This window comes from Neovison vison, chromosome 6, assembly GCF_020171115.1.
Source record: "Neovison vison isolate M4711 chromosome 6, ASM_NN_V1, whole genome shotgun sequence".
Lineage (NCBI taxonomy): Eukaryota > Metazoa > Chordata > Mammalia > Carnivora > Mustelidae > Neogale > Neogale vison.
The window spans coordinates 187,045,613-187,067,048 of NC_058096.1; the positions used below are offsets into that span (position 1 = coordinate 187,045,613).

The following is a 21,436-nucleotide window of genomic DNA, read 5'->3' on the forward strand; positions in this document are numbered from 1 at the left end:
TGAACAAAGAGAAAGGCAGGGTTTATGACTACAGATCAAAACTGCCTAATATATTTCTTCAGTCCTCGCTCCCATGAAAGGCAACTGTGGGGTGGGAAAACAGCAGCGGTCAGGGAGGTCGTACCCTAAACTGCTAAGAGCAGCTCCTTCCAGGGAGCTTGAGGGATGAAAGTGATGAGAGGGAGGAACGAAGGGAGAGTTTCCAGCTGGATTTTTCTTCCCCGCTGTTAAAATTGGTTCCATGTTAACAAACATGGTCTATGATTTTTAAAAATAAATAAAAATGAGTTTTGAAGAGAAAAAAATTTACCTTATGTGTCACGATGAGCATATCAAAATGATACAAACAGAAGACTCAAAGACCTTATAGGGAAATGAGGTCTCTGGGAAGATGAGAAGTTGTTGGAACCTGGAATCTGTTTGACCCCCCCAAAGAAGGATGTGGCCTTCCAGACACCAAGTCTGATCCAAAAATGAAAGGACTCCAAAGTTTATAAACATTTCTGAAATCGGGCTCACAGAATGTCTATGGCACACCATCTAGTGACAAAAATACATGATGGACCACAGATGAACAAGAATAAATATGTGATGGCCCAGACTATGGTAACAGAATTCTCAGATGTCCTTTCTTTTGGGGACAGCACCTGTAGCAACAGATTTCATAACTAAGAGGAACAATGTGAGCCTATCTGAGACCCCCGCACCTGTTCCTGCTTCTTGTAGCCACCATGATGCTCATAAGGTTCTGTATTCCCGGCTCAATAAATCAGGAACAAAATTTATATGCATAGTGGAGTATGGAAATAGTCCCTTTTGCTAATCTGTAACCCACCAACCCCCAGGAACTCTACATATCCTTTTTCATGTTTCTGTATTCACCTAAAGGAGAAGCAACGCCTTAAAAATGCTACACCAGGTCTTCTTCATAAGTCATGGACAAAAGGCCAGCAGATAAGTCACACACCTTTCCCTGACTAGTGAAATCTCATGGAATCTCGGTGTAGAGCAAGGTGACAAGGAAGCAGGACTTCCATCCTGACCTACCAGAGTAACTATCTAAACAGGATGCCACATTATTACACAACCAAATAAATGCCAAAGTAAATTGAGTTGACAATGTAGCAGCCCCTGGAAAACTGCTTGTATGTTTCATGGGACACCAAGCACCATTTCAAATTTTACAGCAATCTGCTCAACTTCTTGGATTATCTGAGATTTTAAAAAGGGAAAAAAATTTTAAAAATATAGGCTTGCAAATGACTTAAAATATCCTAAACCTTTGAATTTTTAAATTCCAAGGCGAAGACAAGAAAGGGATGGAGGAAGGAAGGGAAAACCTTGGTGATTCCCTACAAAATTATGAACAGAGAAATGTCTTCAAACTATAATGTTTTCAAGTTATGAGCTGTCAGAGCCCTTCTTGTGGGAGGGAATGAAGGGAAAAATTCTGATGAACTTGCCAATCCAAGGTCAGGGCAACCAGGCGCTCCTCTAATCAGTCCATGTTACAGATGGGACAGAGAGAACACATGCCTGGTGTGTGCAGATCTTAACACAGTGCATGGTACTATGATGCCTCTTTAACTATGAGACCTGACATGCGTCTGCAGAGTCCACCCCTGGTTCCTCTGCTTCTGTTTGAAAGAAGCCAGATCAAATCACAAAACTAAGATATGCATGATTCCCATGTCAACAAAACCCACCTGTGGAAAAAACTGCTTCCATTAATGGTCTTTAATGATTTTTTTGTCAATTCATAATTTGAAATATGAGGTGTGTTCGCTGCGATGAACAACGCATTATGTACAATAAGTGTTGGTTAATTTATGATAAAAAGCATCCTTAATTATAATACCCAATTGAGTCAGGTTGTTTTTAAGAAATCCAGACAATATAGCTAATATTTAAATATACAGCAGTAAGACTGATCAGTCCGTATTACCCACCATGAGAGTCAGTAAGAAGTAATTAAGTAAATATAGAAACAAGAAGCTAATCCTACAAAGCTTTGTGAATTTACAGACTAAATCGTGAAAAAGTGAGGAATAAGTAGTAATGCATATTTCCAACCTCTAATATGAATTCCAAAGACTGGACCTAAGTTTATAGGAAGCTGTCAACAATTTTTAAACATGCTTTATAAAGCTCCATTTTTTTTAAGCCTAACTCTGCCAAAAAAAGGAATTCATCTGAAAACATGAAGTTAGCTTTTCAAAAATCATTCAACCCACTGATAGTAAAGTGTTGGTAATGAGTTTGCATGTGGGATCTTCCATCAAGTTCTCGAAAACCAGTAGGAGCTGGGGAGATTTAACCAGTATTCTCTAGCACTTGTAACCACAGCTGAGGATACACATCGACCTCCACTGAGAAGCAGGTATGTTCTGTTTTGACAATTTAAATCTTAAAAGTTTCATGAAGAATTTATTGAGGCTACACTATGAAAAAATATTTGTTCAACATAATCCGTACGATAATGCACTCAATTACTAGACTTGCTATTACTCATTCCTTAAAAATGTATATTTGTAGACAGAGTCCAAGACTGAAAAAATTAACTGTTTTTAGTTAAGTTAACCATTTAACTTTACAATACTATGCTTATGATTTTAAAAACCATACGAGGGAAAAGAAAAAAAAACATTTCTCTCACTTACCTTTCTATAGTAAATCTTTCATAATAATATTTTCATATATAAAAGTTTTGAAAATACGTAAACTATTTTTAAGTAACAAATCCTCAAGTATCTGGGGCCATCCCTTACATACTACCATCCTCAAAAATATTTTTTGAATTTCTTAGAATGTCATTTCATAGGCAATTACATATTTTACTTGGTCTTTTATCAAAGGGTACTATAATTTGTCTAAATAACTATCAAACTCATCCGCAGTGCTAAGGCAACTTTTTAAAATATGATATCACTACTTTATACTATACACTGAAATATAAAAATGTACAAGTCAAAGAAACTATATCCAACCTGAAACACAGATATACCAATTGCTCATTTTTAGTTAGATTGGGACTTCTACTTGTAATAAATTTATTTGTGCTTCAACGTTGGCATTTTTCTGTGATACCTAACTTGAAGGTTGTAGCTCCAGTCACCGTTACCAGGACACAGCAACATATAAGGAAAAATGGGTGTATTACTCAAACCACATAGTATAGGCTTTCATTCTAAGCATTTTCAAAATAACATTTTAAGTAATAGAAACATTTAGGAATGATGTTCATTTTTAAGATGATACAAAAACGGTATTTCAATGCATTTGCATATGGGTGATTTCCACACCATCACATGTAATTGCCTAAATAGAAATACTGTTTGCAAGTAATATACTTTAATATAATATGAAACATTACCTTCGAATTGGACACAAACCACTACTAGCACAAATCCATGTCATCTCTTCTACTATGTATCCTTCAGATTTAAAAAGTAGACTATTACGGTGAATAAAACAGACATATTTCTCCACATTTGATTATAATTTAATTCATATAACTTTAAATTCATCTAACTTTAAAAGACATAGACAAAACAATTGTGATTCCTGTGAACACCAGACAACGTTAAATCTTAATTATAAAAACTTCGTTTTTGTCAATTTTCACCCAAGCAGAATGGAAAGATTTAATGTATAGTCTAGTCTCAAAAGAAAATTTGTCTTTATGGGGGCAGTGGGGAGGGGAACAAAATAGCCATTAATTGCGGCAATATCTAGAACTTCAACCGCATCAGAGTAATATTTTATGCTAAACTGTTTGGATCTTTTTTGCCCTCACCAAATTTCTGCTTGTTTTCTTCATGAAAGACCTTCATTATTTCATCACTACATCTTAATAGGGTCTATACAAATAAAAAACAATTGACTTTAAATTTGTTTTTCAAGAATCTTTGCTACTTCCTGGTAAGAATGATATATTGCTTCCAGTTATAACACATCATCCCTCTATTTACTTTCATTGTAAACTTTAAATAGTGGGAGATGTTTTTTATCTGAGCACACGAATGAATGCGAAGACCAACAATGAATCACCAGAGTGTAAAGTTCACATTGTTTAATGAACACAACACTTGGGACTCTTTCGAATGAATCAATTGGGTGAATGGGTTTAAAAATGTTCTTTTAAGAAGGAAGTTCCCTTACTTTCCTTTTAGCTTTCCTTGCCTCCATCATATTTAAGAGTTGGAATGTTTATCTTTAAACAAGGAGCGTGGCCAACGTGAGGTGGAGGGCATGTGTGAGATGGAATCCTATTCTTAGACTTGTTACAGTTTTCCCCAGTAATTAGGAAGCTATATGTCCCTGATAGAATGATGTTAACAAGCTCCTGCAGTTTCTACTCTAGCAAGAAATCAAAGAGCCCCCAAACAGACCACTTCAGTTAAAGGATTATGCATTCTGGTTATTAAAGTGAAGAAAGCTCTCCTACAGTTTTATCCCAGAAGAGACTTTCTAAACCAGTCAGATTCTACAGCCAAGTTTACTTACTAAATAAAGAAGAAAATTAAAAGGCTCGCCATGGAATGTATGGGGGGGGGGGAAATACATTATTAGATGAGATTCATTTCAGGTAACATGTACATTTTGAAATTCTCCCAACGAAAAAATGGAAAGGTATCATTACAACCGATGCCTATTCCTACCTGCTGTTTCTCATGCAACATAGACTCTCTCCCCCCGTTTAGTGAGGGCTACTACTCCATTCGCATTTACTCTGCGCCCTTCCTCGAACATGCAAAGCCAGGTAGCGTCAGTAGAGTTGGCATTGACAAGACAAACAGGATTCAGATGGGTTAATCTGACCAAAAACACACTCAGATAAATGAAACACCTAGGAAATGGACAATGTTGGTCTGGAAGAGGGCTTGGCCCAACCGACAAGAGTGACGCTCACGTACCTTGAGGACTTCCATCGGCACCTGGGTGGCGGAGGGAAGGGTGGTGGGCACGCTGACGTTTATGGCTGGGGTCTGACTCACAGGCACTCTCTGTTGCATGAACTGGGCCGCCTGCAGCTTCTGCTGCTGCTCCCTGCGCTCCTGCTCCTGCATTTGCTCACGCATGAGTTGCTGGCGTAGCAAGATGCGTGATGTCATACTGGAGGAGCTTATCGGAGGCTTGGAGGCCCCAGGATGCTCCTCGGAACTGCTGTGGGAAAACCAAAAAAAAAAAAAAAGCACAACATTTAGTTTCCTAATGAGACCTTTCGTCGGCATTTTAGGGGGGGATCCTAAATTGCACCAAACTATGAAATGATCCTGTGTGAATATAATCAAGTCGCAGAATGGTACTCCACATAATTGAAAATCAAGAGGTGACAGGATTTAAGTCATTAGGAGTTGAATTAAAATAAGGCAGCTTGATTGCATCTAGGCATTTTTATCATGCGGCTTAATTTTTTTTTAACATTTTATACCACATACTACTCATCACCACCAAATATAGCGCCGCCATATGAAGTGCCAAGAAGCAGTGCGTCTTAATGGCACCCAGATTTCCACATTTAAAAATAAATTGCTTGATTTGCTTTTTCGTAACTGACTCTAACCAAATAACTACTCCTACACATTATCTAAATTCCTTGAAGATGTCGAAGATGTTTACTAACGTGGAATAATTTCAAGAAAAGGTGAACTTTGTCATGGGGAGATTCTGTGAGGAAATGGGAAGTAAAAACCATTCACGAAAGAATCATTTGGACCAGGAAGGTTAACCCTGGGCTCAACTTCAGGCTTCGGGGAGGGAGCAGAGGACAGGCTGGTTTGACAACACAGTTCTCCGTCTGGTGTTCTTTGTACGGTCTTTTCTCCTGATTCATCTTGGCAAGCTCTCCCCTACACATGTCTGTGAGATCCCCATGCGGCCTACTTCTGATGGTTTTGGTGCTCACTCTCTCCAATATTACAGAAAAAGCTTAAACACTAGTCGTAAGTTAGGAAGAAAAGAGCTCCTAATTTTCCTAAATATGGGTTGCAACTGCTTATCTTGCCAGCTTTACAGCATCAACAAGTTTATTCAACCTCCCTCTGCCTTAGTTACCTTATCCGGAAAAGAGGGATAATAATAGTTTTTTCACACATTTACTCATTTATCAGAGAGAGAGGGGGTTTTAAAAACTTCGGTTACATTCCTTGTATTTTATGTCCTACCTCTTCAGGATTTGGAGACAATTCAGTAAAATAATGCACATAAATTGCCCAGTACAATGAGGGTCATGTAGTACTACTTCAATAAAGGTTTGTCCTTGCTATTATTACCAGATAGAATTTTTCATTGATTATTTATTTCCAGCAATTTGGTTTTCTTAAAAAAAAAAATCTCTGCTTAGGGCAAAGAGCGCAAAACCTTGGTACCTAGAAACGGAAAAACAGTAACATTTGAAAAAAGTATTCACTCTCAAGGAAGTCGCTGATCAAGGGAAATATGTAAGGCTTTAGCTTCCTTCCTTGAGTATAAACCCCAGTATGGTCTTTACACTCCAACAAAAGACAAAATAAAGCCTTTAAGCCATTGTCCGTCCTCACGAACTCCTTAAAGACAAGAACCTTCAAATTCTGCAGGTAGCAAAACATGCTAACAGATGAGATGTTTGTGTTTCTCTCTCACACAGTTCCAGAAAACTACATGATAAAAATTATACCAGCAGTTAACTTACTACTCACCATAGGAAATCAATTCAGGGAATTATGATAGGATCAAATAAGGTAATACTATGCAACCATTCAAAATGCTGAAGAAATAATATGTTTACTGTCATAATGAAATCTACGCAATATAATAAACTTAGAAACTTATAATAAACTTGCAGTCAGCTGCAAAAAAAAAGTATTCACGGTATGACCCAATTTAAAAAAAAAAATGTTCACTATCAGAATAAGTATACCAATAATGCTAGTCTGAGCCATTGTTGGCACAATCCTTTAAGGCATATTAAGAAAAGCAAAAGAAAAACAACTTTATCAAAAAGCTTTACTATTGTTCGGACAATCTGCCTCAGAAATTTCATTGATGGACAGTTTTCCTAAGAACATAATTCAAAATGTGGAAAACTTGACATTGCAAAGCTATTTACACATTGCAAAATATTCTGAACCTAGGGGCACCTGGGTGGCTCAGTGGGTTAAAACCTCTGCCTCTGACTCAGGTCATGATCGCAGGGTCCTGGGATTGAGCCCAACACTGAGATCTCTCTCTGCCTGCCTCTTATGATTTCTGTCAAATAAACACATAAAATCTTAAAAAAAAAAATCTGAGCCTCCTAAATCTTCCCCCTCATATGAAAATGACTGCATAAATTATTAGGGGAGAGCCTGGTCAAAAGGCACAAACTTAGTTATGAAGTCAGGGTTCTAGGAATCCAATGTTCATCAAGGCAACTACACCTTAAATATATATATATAGCTTTTGTCGATTACACCTCAATAAAACTGGGGAAAAAATAAAGCCATTTATGAGATTTCAGCATAAAACTGGTTTTAAAAAAGTAAGTTGTTAATACATGAATTTGGTATCATACTACTTTAAAAAAAACTGCACAACTACAGAGCAAAGTAAGAAAAGTAGATAATAAGGATAAAATAAAAAGTAGCAATCAAAAGAGTATTTAGGTTTTAATTTAAAGTAAGTAAAGTGTGTGTATGTATGTACACAAATAGACATGCCTAGTAGGGACTGTATCAGAGTGATCTTAGCTGTCAGATGGAAAGTAGAACTAGAGGTTAATTTCTTTCTTTCTTTCTTTTTCTTTTCTATTCTTTTTTTTTCTTTTCTGCTCTTTCTTTCTCTTTCTACTCCCCCCCAAATTATAAAAAAGCCAAAATATTTTTCTCAATGGCAGAATATATGTCTCTAATTTAAAAACATGAGGAACATGAACTAATTTACGAACATGAAGGAATGACTTGGTAATCAAAGTCACCCGTTGCCTGAAGGAAAAGAGACAGGGTCCATCACAGACTGGATTTTGACAGTAGGAAGAGAAAGTGCTGAGAGTTTCAGTGGCTTGGTTCTCCTAGAGATCTTCAGCATTCCAGAAGCCTTAAATCCTCTGTCCTTTACAGTTTCCTATAGACGCGCACAGATTAAACAACGTGAATACCCCACTTATTTTAATATCATGTACTCATCCACACAGTAGGAACACCTAGACGTTACTCAAAATAATCTATTCACTAGGTAAGGCTCTATTTAGAAGAGCATAAAAAGCAAAGGTATTTTCACATTTTTGAGTGTGTGTTCAAAGCTCAAATGCAGCTTCTTGAACGAAAAAAGGAAGGTGGTGGGGGAAGAAGGGAGCCGGAGAACAGCTCTTAAAAAATAAATAAATAAATAACCAGCCTTACTATTCAAAGCCTGTCAGGTTAAAACATTCCCAGAGAGACTGATCCTTTTGATAAAAACAGGAGCAAACCTTTGTGCTGTAGCAAATGCAGCTGTGGAATAATCGCACTAATTAGCTGCTCAAGACAAGTCATTGGCTGTGATACTGGGGGAAAAATCCTTTCAATTAACAGTAAAGCATTCTTGAGACATCTTAAATTAAAATTACCAGTTATCAACCACAGTAAGGCTTCAGACTTTACGTTCCCAACAATGTCATTTAAAGCATTTGCTGAGATACCCTATCAGAAAAAAAATGCATATTTATACAGTATACCCCTATAAATAAATTGAAAGTCCAATAAGGAAAATGTAGCAGAGCTTGGCTAATTGAAATTATTTTAATAAATTTTCTAAAAAAAAAAAATGCAAAAGGAAGACTGTAGTCACTTCACTGCACACACTCCCTGCAGGGTCCTTCTACACTGTTAAAGATGACTCCAGATCCTCAGCTTTATTTGACATTTTTTAAAGACCTCTGTCTCTTAGAATTAATTAAATCAGCAATCATAGACAAAAATGAAGATATCTACCCCTCAAGGTGGGAGCAAGACAAAGGAGCATCAGGTTTTAAACTCAAAGTCGCGGCTTATGTGAGAACATCACACGTGGCTATAAAAGCTTATGTTTAAAATGGGGACCTGATGCTTTCGTCATTAAAGATAAGCAAGGAGAGTCGTCCAGATGAATTTAGTTTTAAAAGCTAACTGCACTCATCTGGGGCTCAATACGTATTAGGTAATCCTAATTCAGTGAGTCTGATGCCTTTTAATCAGATTATGTTAAGGTCATTTATTCAACAACTACTCAGGGAGTGTTCCCTCTGTGCCAGATGCTGGGGATACCTGGTTTCTAACCTCACACTGTTTAAAGCCACGGTCACAACATTTTTCTGAGATGCCCTAAAATTAAGTCAGTTATCCAGATTGTCTGATTCTTAAATAGTTCCACCTGGGAAGGTGTATCACTCACTGTAAGAAATCACCCCTTCACAGCCCAGGGAAGGAGAGGCAAACGCTGTTACTAGCATTTCCCTGAAGCAGTGAAGCCTGACACACAACTTCCCAAGAGCTGCGAATTTCTCAACGGGATTCAAGGAGAAGGACTATCAACTGGACCCAAGTTCTAGCTCAGTCACTGCTGAGCAGCCAGATGGTCCATAAGCCATTCCACCGCTCTGACCCTCTCCAAGCCCCACCTCCCTAATGCACGGCTATGACTGAGTGTGCCAATGTCACCAACGTTAAAGTCCACAAGACAGCACCCGTTGGATGAACACCAGACAGCCACACACGTGACCTGAGTTCCCACTTCTATGGCTGAATTTGTATTTAAACCCTCAAAGCTTCCCTCTTCTCTGGGATGGTGTAGATATGTGGATATGTGGTCCAAAATGTCTTGTAAATTCCTCACTTCACACAGTCAATTCCATGGCTTTCATTAAATTCTTAAATATACCAAAAATTCCATGAGAGGATGCCTGGGTGACTCTGTGGGTTAAAGCCTCTGCCTTCAGCTCGGGTCATGATCTCAGGGTCCTGGGATGGAGTCCTGCATTAGGCTCTCTGCTCAGCAGGGAGGCTGCTTCCCTCTCTCTCTCTGCCTGCCTCTCTGCCTACTTGTGATCTCTCTCCCTCTCTCTGTCAAATAAATAAAATATTAAAAGAAAAAAAAAGAAATTCCTTGAGATCCAAATGACATTGACCCAGCCATGCTTCATCTTTGACAGTGATGCCAATATCCTTTTAATAGACCTTATGGTTCAGCTTGGTCTCCAAAACATGGTTTATTACCCAAGGTAGGAAACCAAATATCAGTTGCAATGTAGTCTCTGGGCTGAAGGAGACGACATACTTTTACCTGTGTTTCCTCTCTTCAATTCCTCAGGCAGAGTCCAGCTCTGCCACTTATGAATCTGTGACCATGGCCAACTCGGTCAATCCCTTTGAGCTTCAGTTTTCCTTATTTATGAAGACTGTTTAATACACCTGCCTATCAGCGTTGTGATGAGGATTAAAATCTATAACAGATGTAAACAAAATTAGCATGACTGGAACAGAGTCCATTAAACTGGAACAGAGTTCAAAAATTAATAGAAGAAATAGCAAACCATGAACTTGCTACTTCTTTTTTGATGCAAAGAAACAATTTTGTGGGATGCCTGGGTAGCTCAGTTGGTTGAACAACTGCCTTTGGCTCAGGTCATGATCCTGGAGTCCCAGGATGAAGACCCGCCTCGGGCTCCCTGCTCAGCAGGGAGTATTCTTCTCCCTCTGACCTTCCTCCTCTCATGCGCCTCTCTCTCTCTCTCTCTCTCTCATTCTCTCTCTCAAATAAATAAATAAATAAATAAAAATATTTTTTTAAAAAGCAATTAAAAAAAAAAAGCAATTTTGTATAAGCCTATATTCAAGTTAGATGACAGCAGATTTCCCTCTTAAGATTTAGGGAATCCCTATTTAATTCAGAGAACAGGACAAAGTTTTGCAGGGGTGGAGGGAGATTATTTATCCTGCAATTCTCCCCTGAGATATAAAGTAAAAATTCTAGTGTTTTCCTCCAGGGAAAATTAATCTTCAGTATAATCATTAAGTTAACAGAGCTCAAAGTCTAGCATTTGCCTGTACACTTGGAGTATAATGTAACAATGTTCAGGAAGGCACAATGGCTGAGGTTCAAATACACAGTGGAGACACAAGAAGGCACACAAGTGAGAATGCCAGGTCAAAATCAGGTTAAGGCACCAGAGTTTCCATGTAAGAGTGGCTGCCAAAAAATCAGCACTGGAGAATGCCATTCCAGTCTCCATCTCTAGAAATTCTGATTTCAGGTAAGATGAGGCTCAGGGATCAATATGTCTATAAAAATTCTGCAGCTGATTCTGATGCCTGACCATGTTCAGAAACTAAGAGTAAATTAATACCTAAGGAGTTCAGTAGGCACTGAAGCTCACACCTTGTATTCTTAGATGAGAACACTTTCTTCCACATCTGAGGAAATTCATGCCATCCCCCACCTCCAGCAAGCCTGCCAAGAACTCTGAAGTCTTTATTACACTGATTCCAACATGAGGAATGGAAGGAAATGGGGGCTACTCTCTCCTGCCAAATGGGTTATAAAACCAAACAAATAAAAACATCCATCCAAAAAGTGCCAGTGGATCTTTATGGTTACAACACAACTATGTTATCCTAAGAAAAAGGAACCAAAAGGCTGAATCTACAGAGAGTGCCCCCCAAATCAGTTGGTTCTGTCAGCAAAAAGAAATGATTAAGAATCTTGTGTGAGTGCCTCCAAGTGCAGAAATCACTGAAGAAAGAGTTGGTCAGTGAATTTATCTTTTTAAATGGCAGTCTAGGTATTCAATACTTCAGAATGATCAGCCTTTCCATAATCTTAACCTTCCCATTCCTTCTCAAGTAATCTCACTGTGAATATAAGGATGACCTTTTCACCACTCATGGTAGAACCAAGTGCCTGTAAGAAAAGATTTTGTTACTTGTACATGTCAGAGTACTAGATTTCATAGTTCGGCTTCAAATACGGGGATCTTCTGGACTTCTGTCATCATCAACTCTGGGTTTTAGTGGTCAAGGAAAAAAAAAAATGAAAACCTGCCAAAATGTTTCTGGTAACATTACCAGCTCAGATAATACATACTACAGGTTTCTGGCACAGAGAAAAGAAAAAGGACTGCAAAGTACAGCTTGTCTTTCTCCTCTCCTTTCCTTCACCAAATACTTGGATGCTTCCCAAAGGTCAGGTTCTGCTAGACAGGAGGGAGATGATGGTGTCCTAAGTGGACAGCACTCCTGTGCTTTGAAGCTCTGTACCTTTCATTGTACGAAAGGAAGAGAACATCCTAAAAGAATCACCACTAATCCCATGTAAGTTAAAATCTGAAATCTTGGGGTGCCTGGGTGGCTCAGTGGGTTAAGCCTTGGCCTTCAGCTCAGGTCATGATCCCAGGGTCCTCGGATCGAGCCCCCCATCGGGCTCTCTGCTCAGCGGGGAGCCTGCTTCCTCCTCTCTCTCTGCCTGCCTCTCTGCCTACTTGTGATCTCTCTGTCAAATAAATAAATAAAACCTTTAAAAAAAAATCTGAAATCTTGACTTTTCCAAACCTAAGCCCTAATTCGTTGGTAAAAAACTGGAGACACTCTGCATCTATTCAGAATTAATATTCTTGAAGCTGGACCTCCAGGATCAGGAAGGAAAATCTCAGTAATTGATTAGGTCAAAATGAAAGAGAACCCTAAGAAGACTCCCAGTATATCAATATTCTTCAAAAGAAGGTTCAAAAAATGGTATTCTGGGGCTCAGGAAGAAAATATTAGAACATTTCTTTACATATATTTTAACCATCATTTTTATTTTCTACTTTTGTACATATCGTATAATGTAATTATAATATAATATAATGTGTATAATATATAAACATTACAAACATGTTTATAATTTATAAATAAAATAAAAGTATGTTGAGAGTTTGCTTGAAAAATTTAACTAGGAAGGATGACCAAAAATGTTCAAGAGATTTCTGTAACATATGACCAATGTTCTTATAGGCCATTTTCATCATCGGACTTTTTTTTAAGTTGATTATTTTCCCCATTCCCAGAGTTTCTCAGTTCTATACACTCTAACTAAAAGATGACGTTGAATGATACAAGCATGCCATTTCCTCATTTTATGACCACAAATGTTCTCTGTTTTCCACAGATGCCACTATGGGCTGGCATAATCTTAACACTCAGTTCCCTTCAGGAATTGCCTCTGAGAGCCAGGCCATCAAAAGGTTTTAAAGCCAGTAAAGTTAAGATGCCCCACACTTGAGCTTTCTGTCTTTCACATCAAGCTTCCTTCCACTAGACCACATTCTAGAATTCTCGCTTACTCTGTCCAACTATGGAAGTCCATTCACACACAGCTGCCATGTTTTAAAATGCTCTGAAAAACTCATCCCCTCTAAGGTGTAAGTAATTTGTATGACATGACAGGATAATGTACCTACAATGTTTCAAAATGAAGAACTCTCTTGATGCATGTTTGGACGTAGCTACCGCCAAGATGCAAAGGTTGCAAAACGGTGTGGAAATCAAAGCAAAAGTACAAATGATGGCCTCAGCAGCAGCCTCGCATCCTGCCCCACTTCTTTGGTAAAGCACTTTGATTTCACCTTGAAGGACCAGGCTCCTCACTTTCAGCTCATGAGGTTATGATGTGCTACTAACCCCAGACCAGACACAGAAACACAACCCAAGATTAGCCAATCAGCATATCCACCAAATGGGCTTGTGCTCCAAGATGGTCAAGTAAGAGGCAGCCCTACGCCTTTGACTACAGTTACTGGGGTAAAAGAACTCTCCTTATACAAAGATTTGGAAAGATGGTGGGATGTTAAGTCTGCAATTTTCTGGGCCAACTGAAAAGAAAGCCAGACTAGGTGAAACAGTAATGTAAAATGAAAGCAGCAGCAGAGAACGGAGAACAAGAAGGATGACATTGAGCATCTGAATGAAATGATCCTTGAAGCCCTGAAAACCCTGAACACTGGACACTGACTTGCTAAGACTAGTCAATCTCCATTTTTATTAAACCAGTTCGATGTGCCCTGGGATACCACAGTTGGTTTTTGTGACACTTTGGAAAAATATCAGTCCTTCTGAAAAAGATAAAATTTCAGCCTAAAATCTACAACTCAAACAACCCAATATTCATTTTCCTATTTTCTTTTCATTTTAGCTAGTACACTGCTATTCATGACATTTCCCAGATTTTCAGGAGCTAGATTAGCTTCATGCCTAAGTTCTACCATCATATCTCCTGGATTTCGGCTGTAATGACTAGAGTCCAGCAGCCACTCTGGACTGTAAGGATGAGGCCCAGACTTAAGAATGGAGCTGAAATGTGCATAGTCCTTCATGACCTGGTCTCCATAAGGACAGGATTTTTTTTATATTTCATTCACATATGGGGTGAATGGAGCACCCAGAGGACTACTTGGCACCCAGTAGGCTCAAATAAATATCTGTTCAATGAATAAATGCAGTGTTTCTGTCCTAATAAATAGCCCACCTCTATTAAAATCAGATATTAGAATCTTAGTGTTGGAAGACCTTTCATCAAACCATTTTGCTTGAATCATCCAGTGACAGAGAAACATTCTTCCAAAGAGCTCTGGGCTATAGGGACCTACTATATTTCCTAAATTCTAAGACAAACTTTCCCTCTATATTTTAAGATTTTTCAATTTAGGATGGATTTCATAATCAATGTATATATTTAGTAGATCTTTTCCCCAAATAGATGCCTTCTAATTATAATCAATAGTGAATTGGATATAAGGAAATATATTTGATAGACAAATACTATAGCAGTGGAGGAACTGTGCCCTCCCAAAGCTCAAATGAGTAACCGTTGGAGTAATTCAGTAACGTGTGCACTGGAGAGGCCCACTCAATAAAAAGGCAGAGGAACAAACATCATTCATTCAGGATCTTAAATGAAAATCCACAGAGCATAATAACAGAGACAAGCATAAGTCCCAAAGTCAGAACACCAAAGGTTGAAAAGCTGGCTCTATCATTTCTCAGGTATATGACTTGGGTAGGATTTTTTTACCTGACCAAACCTCAATTTTCTCATCTGCAAAATGGAAGTAGAAAAAAGCACCTCTGTCACAGAGCAAATATAAAAATTAAAATGCTTTAGTACAGGTAAGATACTTAGAATGGTGGCCGGCACACCATGGACAAGAAGTAGACATTATATGACACTATGTTCTAATTCTTGATTTAGGATCCACTGAGCATCTTCTTAACATCTCAACACTAGTGAAAACTAACAAGTTATTTTCTAGAAAGCCAGAACTCTTAGAATGTTGCCTTCTGCTATAGTGCTCCTCTGCTTTCCTAGAGGAAAGTACAAAGGAAACAATTAATTCACAGGGAGTGCCCTTCCTAAAAGAACAGGAACAAAGAAGTTAACAGGCAACAGCTCAGTTCTGTCAAAGACGTGTGCTAAGAACTTCCTTCTGGGAATTTAGAAGGGAAGCCTGCTCCTATGGAGAGTATTTCCTTTAACCAGAGAAAGAAATTCAGAATCAATTAAGCAAAAGTAGTTCAAATTAAGAATTAACTGGTATAATTTCAAGGGTGACATCATTACTGTCCTTAGGCTGCATCAGAATGGCATGTTTTATCCATTCATGCCATTCACTAATTTGCATAAAATTAATATTTAAAACATTAGTAAGTTACAGATACATTCTTGGGTATGAATCACACAGAGCAGCCATCATCTCCTTAACTATTATCTGGTTTGCGAAGCAGAAACTTATAACCTTTCTAGGATAATGGCATTTTGAATACATAATTAAAATACATAAACTGTGTTCGTAAAATGCTCTATCCTTTTAGAGAGGTAAGTATTTAAACTGTTTCAATGACCTATAGAATGAAAACAGTATCAATGAAAACAAACTCAGTACAGCCAAAATAGCACAAGAAATTAGAAATCATTTAAAAAGCTACTCTGAGAACTTCTAAATATGTATGTACTGAACATTAGGAACTTCAACGGCACTTGAATTTGTGGGAATTCATTTTTTAAGAATCAAATTCTAAAAATAGTTCTGCTACATTTAGTATTTTTCCATGATTCTTGCCGTCTTTAAACACACCTTCACAAGCTGCTGAACATAATGCTTTTCTGACTTAATCAGAACCTCTCTCATGACCCAGGAACGTTCAGTAAATAATTATTAAGCTCCAGAGGTGGCTTTTGCATAAGTTGATTTGCTTGAATGCCTATTCACTGAGGGACACAGCTTTTAGTATTGTTTCCAAATCTTATCACCTAACACTGAAAGTAAATGTTAAGGTGGGGGGGCAGCTATCATCTACTTAGTCTTTCTCTTTTTAAATATTTCTTTGAAACTGCCCATTGCGAACTTGTTCTACATTGATATACCAGGCAGATGATTCTGATGTTTGGATGTTTTGTTTTTCTCTCAAAGAGGGAAAAAAAAATCAATATACAGAAATGCAAACAAGATTATTTATAAATGCAACTGCTAGTATTCCACAGTTAGGTAAAAAAACGAGAGAAAGAGAGAGAAAGCAAAAAATCCGAAGTGTTTGCAATAGGACAATTCTGACAAATGTTATTGCTAAGCACACTCGTTTTCCTGAAGAGAACCCTTTTTTATTCATGACGAAGCTGAGCTGTAATCTACCCCATAATCATAAATCAAGCTCTGTTCTCAGATTTTTCAAGCGGTCATTTTTTTGGCATTATTAATTTAAGATCAACATTCAATTTTAAACAAGAAGACAAAGCTAAGAGGCCAGCATTTTGATCAGCAACCCCCACCCCCCTGGACAAATTAGTTGTTATCCTTGTCATAGCCACATACTAGAGGCTACAGCTGAAGCTGATTAAAGCCACAGTCACAAAGTAACAGTTCCAGTATTTTTAACTCCCAATAAAACCTTTCCGTTCTCTATCCTCCCCCTTAAAAAAAAAAAAAAAAAAAAAAATCGCTCCTGTTAAGTGGTCCCGGGATTATTTCCAGAATAAAACTTCACTTACAGATATAAGCTTTCAAAGGAGCAAGGCATGAACATCTGAACTCTAAGCGTCTCCATCTTTTTTCCTTTAAGGTGTTCTGCAAGCCCTTGGCGAGGAGTGAAAGTCAAAGTTAGTTCTGGCACCGGCTGTGTCACTAGGGGTGGCTCCTGATAAGGCCCTGGAAACTCCAATCCAAACACAGCTCGTGCTAGAACGGTGCCTGGTCTCTGTCTGCAAGAGCAGACCTGTTTAATCCAGTACCTACTGTACCTGCAGGACAAAACTGCTGCTTCACCCCTGCACCGGGGGCGATGCAGGGACCCAGGAGGCCCGCAATTCACCCCAGCAGTCAGGCGAGCACCTCAGGATGCTCTCTTAGCCCTCCCCAGCACAGGTGCTGGTGGAGGCTTGCAGAGGCTGTGCCTTAGTAGAGAACTTGAAAGGGAGGTAATTTCACATCCCGGTGAATTTTTAACACTTAATACAGTCCCAGAATCTAGTAGGGCTGTGAGATCGCTTGTGTCCCTTTTCAGTCTGGGCGATCTGAGACATTTTTGGAACTGCAGCTGGTAATTGGCCATGCTCTCCTGCTGGCAGGCTAGAGATCCAGTCAGCATTCCTCACTCTTGGACCCCAAGAATATGAGGGGGGGGATCCCTGTCCTGTCCTACTAGGAACCAAATGCAAGCTGCTTCTAACTGTGGGCACTGTCTTCTAGGACCGACACATCTTTAGGCCGTATATCTGTGTGCTCTTAGATTGTCACCCACTTAATTCTGGACACACCGGTGTACAAGAAGAAAAAAAATAACAACACATGTTCTCCGACAACACTTTAAAAATTCCAACATGACAACATCAATATTATCAAATATTGATGGAGCTCCTACAGACTCAGCACACCAAAGATATCCTGTAGAGTTATGAAAATATGTATGTTTCTCTTGACACATCATTCAAAGGTCAGAACAAAGATATGTGACATGAGCTAGCTGTGTGCCCAGGACAAGTGACTTCACCTCTCTGTGTCTAAGAGCTTATCTCCAAAGTAAATGATTAGAAAATAATGCAATCTCGACAAGCCATAATCAAACTGAATTCCATAATGTAATGAAATTACCCTTGTCTTAACTTCCCTTTAATAATAGGAAATCTCCAGCCAGGAGTCTCAAGCAAGCTATTTAGACTCTTTAGTCTGCTCATTTGTTCATTCATTCATTCATTCATTCTTTTGTTTAATAAATATTTATGGGACACCTACTATGTCCCAGGCTTTGGTAAACTCTTGGAGTTTATGGATTAGTGGGACACATATTAAGTAATCATGCAAACAGATAAAGATACAAGTAGTAAATGCTACAGAGATCTAGAAAGGCTTAAAATCTAAGGGTCAGAAAAGACTTCTCTTGGGCAGGGACCTCTGCACTGAGATCTGAGGGAGGGCACCAGCCAGGGGAAGGAGGACATAGAAGAAGAGTCTTCTGAGCGGTAGTAACAATAAATACATGCAAGAATCCTGAGGTGGGAATTAGGAGAATGATCCATTATGGCTGGAGGACAGAGAAGGAGGGGAAAGGGCGGTGTCCATGAGACTAATGCAGTGACCAGAGCCAGACCACACAGGATCTGGTAGGCCAGGGAGAAGGAGGTGATTTTGATTTAAGGTGAACAGAAAACCACTGAGAGGCTGTATGAAGGAGAACAAAGGGCTCAGAGATGAGTTTTTAGAAAGTTCCTCTAGCTGCTATTTTGAGACTCAACTAAAGGAGGGCCAAGATTGGCTACTGCAATAGTCCTGGTAGGAGGTAATGATAGTTCATGGGAGGTGGGGAGCCCTGAGGGTACAAAGGGTGAAGAGAAGTACAGAAAAGGGAACAGAGTACTGGCAAAACTAAAGACCAATAAATAGAAAGACAAGGGGGTAGGGTAGGGCATACAGGTTCCTAATGCAATAACTGTATTCATTAACTAGAGTTACTGAGCACTTTCTACACACCAGGTATTGTGCTGGGTATGGGAGCAAAGAGATGACTAAGAGGCTACACTATTCCCCTTACTAACCTACCCGACCTCCCTTCTCCTAAGTCACAAATGACATAAAAATAAAGGACACAGGTTCTGCTGTCAACTTATGCAGGCTGAAATTCTACCACTTACTAACTCTATGGCCTTGTGCAAATTTACCAAACTTCCTGTGCCCCAGATTCTTCACCTGAGGAAGGGAAATCGAAAGTGCCTATCTTAAATGTTACTATTAGAACTGGAGAAGATAATACAGTGATGTGTTTGGCATAGTCTTTGGCATATAGTAAGCTCTCAATTAAAAAAAAACAAAAACAGCTCTTAGGGTTATGACTGTGATTAGGGCTGTTATCCTTGATTCACACTAACTGATCTAGAGAACTACCGGAAATAGGACAGAGTGGGGGGAAAAAAAAAAAAGAAATTAAAGAGGAAGGGGTAAGAAACAACTATATCAGGACCTTTAAGAGATTATCTTTTAAAAGTCTGAATTGGACTCTCTCTCACTTTGGGCACTATTTGAAATTGCATTAAGTTACAAGGTACTAGGTAGCTTTTAGAACTGAAACCCTGATTTATTACATGCTTACACACAGGGAAAATCTGTACCCTCCATGGGCTCTCAAGTGTTGACCATGAAACCAATGGTATCAATTCCAGCCATTCCAGCAGGGACACCAAGTGGTGCGCCAAAAGCTCCCCTGGCACGTTCAGCCAATGACATCAACTTATCTTTCATCCCAGATAATCCACCATCCCAAGAAGGCTGTCCATTGACTGTTTACATAAGTATTTAAATAAAATTACTTTTAAGAGGCATGTGTTCCACTATTCATGGTACTTTAGAACGATCTATATTATACTAGAGTTCTTGGAAAATCCTTTTGGCTGCAGCAATGAAATACCCACCAGCCAATGGAATATAAAGCTTGACTGAAATATGCATATATGCCACCATCTACAAAATTCACGAAACCTTACATACATTACCCTAATACTAAAATACTGGTCTGCTAAACACCAAAAATAAATAAAAATCTGATTTAAAAATGGGCAGAGAATCCAAACATCTTTCCAAAGAAGATATACATATAGCCAACAGACACGTGAAAAGAGGTTCAACATGGCTCACCATCAGGGAAATGCAAATCAAAACCACAATGAGATATTATGCCTACCTGTCAGAATGGCTAGTATCAAGAAGATAAGAAATGACAAATACTGGGAAGGATATGGGGGTGGGATGGGGAAGGTACCATTGGTGGGAATGTAAATCACCATAGCCACTATGGGAAACAGTATGGAGGTTCCTCAAAAACTTAAAAACAGAACAACCATATGATCCAGTAATTACACTTCTGGTATCTACCTGAAGAAAACAAAAACACTACTCAAGAAGATATATGTATCCCTATGTTTACTGAAGCATTATTTAGAATAGGTAAGATATGAAACCCTAAGTGTCCAATGAAAGATGAACAGATAAAGAAGATGTGGGTTGTGTGTGTGTGTGCGTGTGCGTGCATGTGTGTGTGTGTGTGTGTGTGATGGAATATTACTTAGGCATCAAAAATAATGAAATCTTGCCATTTGTGATGATATGGATAGAACTACAGGGTATTATTCTAAGTGAAATAAGTCAGAAAAAGACAAATAACATATAATTTCACTTATATGTGAGATCTAAAAAACAAATGAACAAACACAAAGAAACTGACTCATAAATACAAGAAAACAAACTGGTGGTTGCCAGAGGCGGGTGTGGGTGGGAGGATAGGCAAAACAGATGAAGGGTATTAAACTTCCAGTTATCAAATAAATAAGGCATGGTTCATAAAGTGCAGCATGGAGAACAGAGTCGATAATATTATAATAACTTTGTGCAGTGGCGGATAGTGACTGTACTTACCATGGTGAACACTCTGTGATATATTTGTCAATTCACTATGTTGTACATCTGAAACTAATATAATATTGTATGTCAACTATACTTCAACTAAAAATTTAAAAATAAAATAAAATACTAGTCCTCAAGCAGCCACCCAATTATTCAACAAATGTCTCAGAGCAGCGGAAACCATGTCCGCTTGGTTCACCACTGTGTCCCTAGAACCCAGTGGAATAAACCGTCAGTAGTTGATGTTCAGTAAACATCTTTAAAATGAATTAATCTACAACATGAAAGTAACTCTCTTGTACACACCTATATTAACCAGATGAGTATCCTAAGTGCATATGCATATGTATACATATGTATATATGTGTGTATCGATATATATAGATGGAGATATATAGACAGATAGATATACATATATGCTCTAAATTTAAACATGAACTTTCAAATGCAAGTGGAGGAAAAGGAAAAATAATATTTAAAAAATAAAACACCAAATGTGGACTAAAAATATTACCTGTATTCTAATGCATTAAAATCTTAATTATT

General features: G+C 38.4%; 1 protein-coding gene across 11 annotated transcripts in view; it reads right to left on the minus strand.

Moving 5' to 3' along the window:
- MITF (melanocyte inducing transcription factor) overlaps positions 1-21,436 on the minus strand; it is a 222,188-nt gene that overhangs the window by 85,805 nt on the left and 114,947 nt on the right. For 6 of the 11 annotated variants that reach the window (XM_044253174.1, XM_044253172.1, XM_044253180.1 and 3 more), the window contains exon 2: positions 4,917-5,166. In XM_044253174.1, the coding sequence (XP_044109109.1) occupies positions 4,917-5,166 (250 nt within the window). Of the gene's footprint in view, positions 1-4,916; positions 5,167-16,992; positions 17,121-21,436 lie in introns of those variants that run through there. The other 5 variants (XM_044253179.1, XM_044253177.1, XM_044253176.1 and 2 more) reach the window with 3 other exon arrangements.